Source organism: Mesitornis unicolor, unplaced genomic scaffold (assembly GCF_000695765.1).
Source record: "Mesitornis unicolor isolate BGI_N332 unplaced genomic scaffold, ASM69576v1 scaffold40101, whole genome shotgun sequence".
NCBI lineage: Eukaryota > Metazoa > Chordata > Aves > Mesitornithiformes > Mesitornithidae > Mesitornis > Mesitornis unicolor.
In genome coordinates, this window is record NW_010165193.1 from 24,330 (window position 1) to 34,465 (window position 10,136).

The following is a 10,136-nucleotide window of genomic DNA, read 5'->3' on the forward strand; positions in this document are numbered from 1 at the left end:
CATCCACCATCCTTTCCTAGCCTGTCATAGCAGAATAACCACTACCATGACCTATGTCTATGAGACTGGTGAGCATGTGTGAGCATGCTTTTGTGTGTGTGTGTTTCTGTACAACAAGCTGCAGATGTTTAATGTTGTGTTAGAAGGTTGAATAGTAGCCAAAACAGTCAGAAAGGAAAAAGAGTCCACCTTTCCTGTGACCACTCACAAAGTAATGATACCTATTAACTGAAAAGCTACTTAATTTCCACTTAATGTTGTACTGCAGCATTCAACCTCATCAAACACGAGACTTCATTCTACTATACCACAAGGTTTCCTTAAGTGATTTGTTTGGGTTGGGGTGGTAAACAAAATTATATTTAAATTCACAAACAACATGCATATCTACATGTTTTGGATATTTTGAAGGCACTGGGTTTTCTGAGTTTGGTTACTTAGCCCTCATTGTCAGTGGACTGTTTTTTTGTTTCACAGTGCTTTCACAATCTTGACATTGAGGATTCTAGACAGGAGTGGTTTAATACTCAAGTTTATGTCAACCTCTGTAAAAAGCTTTGGGTGAAGAAAATGCTGACCATCTATTTTAGGAAAATATATCCTCATTAAATATTTTCAAATTAAACATTTTAAGATTTCATTCAAGGACTGTATTTTACACTAAATTTTAAAATAATTTGAAAAGGTTTTAAAAAAAAACCTAACACACGCGCACACACACAAAAAAAACCCAAGAAAAACCACAAACAAACAAACCAAACAAACAACCAAACAAAAACCAGGACAAAGCTGAAATGTCATTGCAGGTACAACATCTACATTCAACCTGAAATTAATGTACCCCAGTCCCTTAACTACTCTTTAATTTTACTGAAATGGAAGAGATTGGGGTAGGGGAAAAACTGAAGAAAACTAGTATGACCAATAATTTTCCTTTTTCTCCTACCTTTCCATTTGCTTAAGAGCTTTGTTCCCAGAGTAGCAGCCATAGTGGAGACTTCAGTAAGATAAGAATACACAAAACCTTTACAGTGCTGAGGCTGACTTGACAGCTTGCGATGACATGAAAACAAATCCTTTCTAACTGGACCTGCAGTCCAGGCAATGTAGCTAAAGCTTTGACTACAGATAACCTCACTTAGCATTGTTATCTGTAATGAAAAGCAAATAGAAAAGTCTTCCATCATACATCCAAAGTTACCTAGGACCTACAAGGAAAACTCTTTCTCACAGAAAAAGCTTTTTAACTGGTCACAGAATTCCTCTTAAATAAAAAAACGTTTGAAATATTTTTAAATACAGTCACTCTATGCTCACTGTTTTTACAACCACCTTCTGAAAATAATACGTATACAAATGTTCACTTCACATAGTGTTTGACATTGCCTGCTTAATCCATGCACATTGTAATGTGTCTAAATACCACTTACAAACATAACTGCTTTCCTCCATTAGGAATAGTGAGATTACATTCACAGTATATGCAAGTCCAATTGACTGCCCATTTCCACCTATGAAACTGAACCTAGTAATACCTTTAAAATTATCCCTGTTATTTTTAAAATAACTTAGCTAGAATTTAAGTAACTTAGCCATATCCATACATGGTTGTTCTTGCTAATAGTAAAAATATTACTAAACAGAAGTATGTACATTTCCATAAATACAGACCTTTTTGAGGAGAAGCCCTATCTCAATGGACTTTTCTGTTTTGCATTATTTTGTTAGCGTACACTCAAAATCCCTTTGTGAACAATTAAAACCTGAATCAAGCAAACAAGATACAGAAATCTTGTTTGTCCCATTTATGGTTCTCATTTACTACAATTTGTTGGTTTTTTCCTTACTTAGTACCAGATCTTGAACCCCTCCTCTTCAAAGGAGTATGTAAATGGTGATGAGACATCAAGATGAGCTGCAGCTATCTCCTTTTCCTCCAGCAGAGAGGGTAGATCGATTTCTGGGTAAGTTTTCTGCTCCTCTACTCTCAAATGCAAGCAGTCCTGCATGGGAGGCAAATCTACCCTTTCGAACAGCTTGCAGGATCAAGACGTTTGTGTGCCCTTATCTAACTAACAGGAATGTGAAGACCCACAGCTCCAGTTTTAACTTCATGTGCAATTACTAGTCAGCTTACTGCAACACATCTTCCTGACAGAAGTTTGCACTACTTTTCCTGAGTTTAAGGAAGAAACTAAATAAAAATCTTACAAGAATGAAATTATGCCATACATCATAAAGAAGCAATACAAAACATCCACATTTATTTGTTCCTCTGCCTTGCACATTTAAGAATGAACAGATACATCTCAGAATACTTAAATACTTCAGCATAAGCAGGGCAAAAAACCCAAACAGATCCCAGACCACTAGTTAATTGTTGTACATACATTAAGCCCTTTCACAAATGAAACTGTGCTGTAGTCAAGACCATTCTGGAAAAGGAGAAAAAAATAGTAAACCAAAGGGGAAAAATAATTACTCTAAATGGGGTAAAATAGCAGCTCTATTGGAAACATGACAGAAACAGGATGTTAAGGAAAAAATTAAGTGGAGTCAACAAGGTTACACATAAGTAACACCTTAACATTAAAAGAAATCTATTTGCCATTTTGACCTGGAAACCTCTTCAATTAATTACTAAAATCTATTTACACAGCAACTAAATAAAATCAATCTGGTTGCTCACACTATTTTTGGCTCACTTTCTGTGGGCTGAGAGAATTTAACAGATTGTCTCTAGAGGAGACGATGTTCAGATGCTCTGCGTTTCCATGTCTTGCCACCTACAACGCTATCCTAGCCATGATTTCTGGTATGCAAGCTCTTCTGTACTGGATGAGCAGTATTTGGTTCCTGGTTCTGTCCCCTTGCCCCCAGCAGAGACATGTATGGAGGCCATGCTTCCTTTCAACCATATATGGAGGCAAAGCATCCCTACCAGTATCTCTACTGAGCTTGTTATGAGGGGTTCTGACAGGCCCCGAGGCTGAGCTCTCTTACATTAACCAGACCAAGAGCACAGTACGGCAAAAGTAGAAAAGAATGACAAATAGACGAAAGTAGACAGAGGACAGACAGTCCTTGAAGAACTGGGAGAGACACACACCACCTTCTACAATTATTTCCATTTCTCCTAGGAAAATCAGGTAGCTTACAAAAGAAGTTATAACAGTATGTTATACTTTTATATAAGTACAATATTTTTCTTCCAAAGTGGGATTGTTCCAGGTACGATATTCATAAAATCTGTGCCTGTCAGTACAGCCAAAACATAGGCACAAATATGAAAAATTTGTATTCTCTCTTGGAGAACACCTCCTGTTAGGTAGGCCATCTTGTACAACAGAAAGTAAAATACACTTGGATCATAGGTGAGCATAGAGGGAAAATTTCTGAGTCAGGTATGAGCTTGGCTTTAATTTCAGTAAACAGAGACTGCAGAAATAAGCAGAATCTGTTTAATTAAAAACCATCCTGACCAGGTGGCTTTTTTATGTCTTGGACAGCTGAACACTGTCAATTTATGATGATCTTACCAAACTTCTGTCACATGCCAGAGTTACATTTTCTATACAGCAGTTCTGAGAATAGAAAAAAGGGGCATATTTTGCCCCCATACTTAATTAGATACAAATTAGCTTTTACGTGATGCTCCATCTACCTCAACATATAGACATCAAAGAATTGTAATAATTCTTACAGTAGAGCCTGTCCCAGTCTTGACTGTATTTTCAGTTACAGTTCTCTGGCAGCAGCTTGTCACTTAATTAAAACAATCAAATTCTCATCAGAGCACAGAAAATTGCCCAGGGTTTGCAAGGCACTCAAACCCAAGCCTGGTTTAATTTTGATTTTAGCAACACAGCTAACAGATTTATCTGGAGGTCTGACCTTGTCTTTCAAGTGAACATCTGCCATGTGCTGGTATGGGCCAGTGATGCTAGTGAATAGCAGCGATGCATGTCCCTCTCTAATTTCAGCTGGCAAAGGGTGATGGCTCCAAGTACTTACTTGAAGGGCTTCTCCCCGGTGTGTGTCCGGATGTGATTGTTGAGTGTCGTGGCACCAGCAAAGGCACGACCGCAGTAGCCACACTTGAAAGGCCTGTCACTGGAGTGTGTAACGACGTGGTTTCTCAGCTCTGAAGGCTGGGAGAATGACTGGGAACAGTGACCACACTGGTAGGGCCTGCAATGGGAAAGAGAAATACCGCACCATCACTACCTTCCATTGACATGAGCGGGAAACCATGTTGGCAGGAACATCTGGTCTTCCCAGAAATTTCTAAAAAGAACTGCAGGTACAATTTTCTGGGGCTTTCTTGGGAGACACATACCCAAAACTTCATGACCTCTTCAGCAAATACAAAATGCTTGTGGAGGAATTAACTGAAAGTCTATGGGCATTGTGCCCCACACAACATAATTCAGCAAGCTAGTGAGTCTGCACTACATATCACATGCCTGCCTTATGTCTTCCAAACTCAACATGGTACTTCTTAGTCACAAAAAACTCCTCATACATCAGAGCTAAAATACTGATGAAATCCTCTGTTTGCTGGTGCCAGCTATGGTCTTAGCTACAAATATGTCAAATAGTTGGATTCTCTGACTGTTCGCAATTAAATTCCTCTTACTGCTTCGGAGGAATCTAGGTTTTCTGAGATCACCTTTTTCAACTAGAGACACTGAAAAATGTAATCACATGTTACAATTATCTTCCTATTTTCTTACTGCTGTTGAAAATATTTGCATTTAATTAAGATGCTTCTCCTATCCAGATGGAAAATGCTGTTTTTTGCAATCTTGAAATGAAATGCAGAACTCAGGTTTTCAACACCAGTTTGTTAAAAACAAATAAACAAAACTGACTGAGATGTTACAAATTCAGAATAATAATAAACAGACTGCAAACAAAGAAAGAAAAGGACACAAGATAGAAAGGTGAGATAGGATTGCTGAAATGCAAATGCTAAAATAAAATGTGAAGAAACTACATCTATATATTTCTGTTTGGTAAAAGTGATTTAATAGCAATATCCTACAGGGTTTTTTCCCTTTTCACATTTGATTTAAGTTAGTGACAGAGTCCTACATGCTTATCAGACTTTTTGTTAAGAAAATTAAACATTCTTCTAGAGGGATATTAATGATTTTTACCCTGCACAATATTTTAAGGCATAGCTCTTGATGTCTGTATTTCTAGACCCAATGGCCAACACCAACTTAATTGCTCTCTCTTTAATAAATGTGTGTGTTTAAATGGCTAGAAAACAAAACTAAAGGGAAGGAGACAATGGTGACCAAGCATGTACAATTCAATTAAGTGCAAAATAAAGTGAATTATCTCATTTGTCAAGTGAGCTGCTTAATTGTGGCTACTTGCATCACTGAACAAATACTATCATTTTACAGTGCTTCAGAGCACTGAACCCTGATTGTAGAATTTTTTAGCTTGATTAATAGCTCAGTATTTGTCAATAACTCAATAACTTACAATTTTAATTACTCACATTTGAAAATCTAACTGCTCTCCAACAAGTTTGAAATAAATATATAAAAGCTGTAGAAAGGTTACTTAATCTATATGATGTGGCCCTTAAAAAATTCATGAATACATGTAAAATAATATTTTAAGAAAAAAATAAGTACTGAATATCTTTTTCTCTCATTGGAAGACAAGAAGTAACATGCTCAGTTTTATCCTTCCTTGAAGCGTACGGTTAATTTGCACAGAAAATATTTTTCAAACTTGACATGAAAATTAAAGTGCTGGTAAAATAGAGATGATCTGTGAATGTAGACTTATTTGTTTGGACATTTTTAAATCAAACACTTTTAGCAAAAAAAAAAGCACATTAAGGTATTCTGTATCCAAGAAACATTGATTTTTTTAAATAGCGAAAGGGATCATTAACATCTATTAGCCTCTGGTTATCTATTTTTAACAGCTACCACAATAAATGATATAACACTACATAAAACCAATTAATCTTTTATTTTTTAACAGTCAATGTGATTAATTTCATACTGTGAAAAGTCACATTGTAACTTGTCTGTAAATAGTCAAAATCCCAGAACAGCTATAGCTGAACACTGTGATGCCAAGTGAATTGCTATTTATTATATAATCCCTACATTGGCTCAAAACAAATTTCTTGTTTACTAAGAGTATTAATATATGTACTCTTATATATTTCACTGACTGATGCTCCAGGAAAAAGCCCTGTAAAAAATCACCTATTGTCAGATCACTTTGACTGTATTTTTTCCATTCATCTGCATCTTGGGAGAACAGCTATTAAAGAAGTTATCCTCCGTTTTGCAGAGGGTACATTTCTCTAGTCTGCACACAGATGATTATGATTAATACTAAAATGGGCAGAATATGTAATTTATTTAAGTTACATACATGGCACACATTAAACAAAGCTGATTTTAAAAAGAAAGCCTATAAATGCACTGAAATACTGTAATAATTTAAAAATGTATTTAATTTGCACCATTGCAGATTCAAATACGCCAAATTTAGACAACTTTTGGGTACTACTGTTTTTTCCAAGAGAAAAAAAAATCATTCAGTAAGTACGAAAGTTATCATTTTGTTCTCTGATAACCATTTTACTGTGCTCAGAAAATTTTCTTGGCAGAAAATAAAATCAATATGTTGTTTTTTTAAAAAAATGAAAGTGGTGCAGAAGTACTGAACATGAGCAATGCTCGGTTCAGTGAGTATATTGACACTGGCAGAACAGGGTTGTCTTTGATGTAGCAGTTATGTCTTCTGCCATCATTTTGGTCTGCACTGGGACAATGAATTAAGATGGTGGCTTCTTTATAGCAGAGGTCTGCAGGGAGAAGGACCAGGAACAAAATCACAAAAAACAGGAGTCTTCATAGGCTGTATTTTCAAAGGTGCACTGCTAGACTCAGCCCAGGAAAAAATTCATTTCCACTGGAAAAACCAAGAACATAACACAGCTCCGTGAGCTTCAGGGTATCCATGTGAATATAAGCATCGCTGTGCCAGATGCATGTTGATGGTCCATAAAATTAATGATCAAACAAAATGGATGTCAGTCATTCTATACGTGAAAACCTACATAACTAAAATACACCTTTGCAGATATACAGGAAGATTTTCAAGCATGAAAGTAATCTGTTTGATGATACAGGTGTACCAGGGCCTCAGAGTTCATGGTGACTATCTGAAGAAACATATTTTTCTATGAAAATTTGTTCTTCAGCTATGATGTACCAGAAAAAACACAGGTTTTAATATCTTCATCATTATATTTTCTACAAAGGATCTTGTAGGCCTTTCCAGATGTAAATCAAACCTGATCAAAATATTATCATATAGTATTTTTAAGTTACAATTAAGAACATATAAACTGATGAATACCAATATGCAGATTAGAATGATACGCTGACAGCCATCAGAAGCAGTTCTAATGTTTTTCATTAAACAACTAGCTATGTATTTTTCTAATTCTCTGTCTTCCTGTTTGAGCTTAAAGGAAGGAAATCTACTTACCTAGAAGCAAGTTCTCCTGTTAAAAAAATTACACTGTTGTCATTAACCCCATACACCATCAAACACTTATCTAGCTTTGCTTTTTAGAGTCCACCAGCTTTTTCTTGAGACCCTAATCTTACAGTCCCTGACTGTATGGTCACCCACTATAGGAACACAGGCCATTTAAAGTGAAATTCAGAAAGGATGAATAGTGATGTAATAGTTCTCAGGTTTTTGAGTTTTTCCAAGTTTTTTAAGTTATATTTTCAACATGAAACCAGTCAAGAATACTTCTTGCTCTCCAATTTAGACAATCTTTTGAATGATTTTGCTGCTTGGAGATGTCTTTTCCCATCTTTCAATTTTCTCACTTTTGTAGCTGATTTTTCTCTGGGTGGAACTACATCATTTATAAGATCAGTACAAAACCCAAGTTCCCCTATGAGTCTTATTGAACATCACCAAAACTCACACTTTGTGCAGAGGGTGGGCTACTTGCAATAGAAAAATCTGTATCTTTGCGCCTGAAATAGTAGCTGACAGACAACTGTACATTTAGATTGATTATTTTTAGAATTTCATTTAGCAAAAGTGACATAGCCTCTAATTAATTGTCTTGTACTATTCCTCTCCTAGAACAATATACTTTCCAATCTCTGACTCCTACATACATTCAACCAACATAAACTTATTTTCTACATTGTAAAAAAAATTGTTCTGAATTATCAGAATCCTGAAAAGTCTTGTAATTATTTTGCACTGAATTTTCAAATTCTTTTCTTTATGGTGAACAGATTTCTAGTGAGGTTTCTAGAGAACTTAATTTACTGTTTTCAAGGGCCATGTGGAATCCCAGTACAACCCTTAAAAGAGGAATTACTTGTAATGGTGACTTTATGAATACCTGTAAATCTATCATTGAAATACTGTCAGACCAGGGAGACAAAATAGCACTTTGTTGTAATTTTCTCCCCTTAGAACAAGATAGAAAAGCACCAGCTGAAAGAAGAGAGACCGAGTGGGAGTTGAAAGTGACTTTCTCCTTGTTGAAGATTAAGAAGAGGTAAAAAGCCAATATGACTGATGTCAGGGTCTCCAAGTGTGGGACACAGGGCTCCACTGAGCCCAGGACATGGTTTCATGGCATGACAGGGGGAAGGCTATTACACCACAGTCTCTGCAAAAAAACTGAGCCTTTGGTCCACAGAATACATCCTGAATCCAGTGATCATAGTGAGAAAAAAGAAAGGTGTCATTAAATGACACTGCATCATTATCAGAAAAATGGCCCCACATTGAAACGGGGCCAGCATTAGCTTTCAGGGACAGGCCTTCATGTAACAGCATTAAGAGCACAGCTGCAGTCACAAGAGTTAGATCGCAGTTGTGCTAATGTAAAGGTATTTTGGAAGGAAGCTTTCTTCTAGCAAGTTGAACTAAGAGGCTGGAGAAGAAACAAATAATTTTTAAAAATTGTATTTTAAAATATTTTTTAAAAAATATGTTGCTCTAAAAATGATTCACTAAGATCAAAGGCTTCTGGTTACTCCTTTCTGGAGCTTCCCTGGAGAGGATTGTTGGGAATTTCTGCAGCAGAGGAAAGAAACAACCAAGCAAAAAAAACCCAACCAACAAACAAAAATAAAATCAAAAAACTTAAACCCCAAATATAAAAAAACCAGAAGTTAAAATAGATTTCTGACTCCTGCTTCAAGAAATAGTTGCTCAAACCACTTTTATCTGGGAAGTTTTAAAGAAAGTTCCAGAATTCAAATCCTGACGGATTTAAACCTTCACCTCCCACACTCCAAACCCAATTACTATTAAGTTTGAAAAGAAGCTTTAAAGAAGCCCAAAGTATAACAAGCTAAAAAAATCTTGGCTGAAAGGGAGAAGTAAATTATAAGTAAATCAGTATATAAAGTTAATTTTAATTTAAATTAAAATCTTAATCTCTTTCAAAAAAACCGCAAATACAGTAGAGTAATAGTGGTCCCTATTATGGATTAATAATTTTAAAATATTACTCTATTAAATCACCTCCCTGTTAAATAGGACCATTTCTTTCTTACTGCCTAAGGGAATGAAGTATATTTTTGTCTTTTTTCTTTTGTCTGCTCTCATTCAGATGTTTTCTGAATCTAAGTGGCTTTGAAGTAATTTAATTTTTAATTTCTCGAACCCCAAGAAGTCAGCTTTTCTCAAATTTCAGTCCATGAATTGGACTTCCTTATAGATACAAAGACGTTTTCCCTGCACCTCATACTGTAGGTAATCAGCATTGCTGAAAAACAAATACAAAGCCAGAACAGATAGTCTGAAGTCATTTCCTAGACACAACAGACCCTGCTGCTTCAGTCACATCAAAGATAGAGTGGCTGGTGTGCTCACAAATTGCAGACAATAAATGGGGAGCTGTTTATCAGCCAGAGTGGTGCTGCAGATATCAGTGAGGAAATACAAACCAGAGAGTTGCACTCAGTACTTCAGTCTGGCAAGCAGGTTTTCTTTCACAAATCATACCCTCTTTTCTTGTCTCTGGGAAATTTTGCACAATACTTCAATAATTTTTCATCTGGAGAAATGTAGTATGTTTAAGAAACTAAAGACAACTC

The 10,136-nt window shown here is 35.9% G+C and overlaps 1 protein-coding gene across 1 annotated transcript in view; it reads right to left on the reverse strand.

The window, feature by feature from the left end:
- LOC104548511 (putative histone-lysine N-methyltransferase PRDM6) overlaps positions 1 to 10,136 on the reverse strand; it is a gene marked incomplete at its 5' end in the record, with an annotated part of 22,251 nt that overhangs the window by 2,797 nt on the left and 9,318 nt on the right. The window contains one exon of the mRNA XM_010194545.1: positions 4,015 to 4,191. Within this exon, the coding sequence (XP_010192847.1) occupies positions 4,015 to 4,191 (177 nt within the window). The remainder of the gene's footprint in view (positions 1 to 4,014; positions 4,192 to 10,136) is intronic.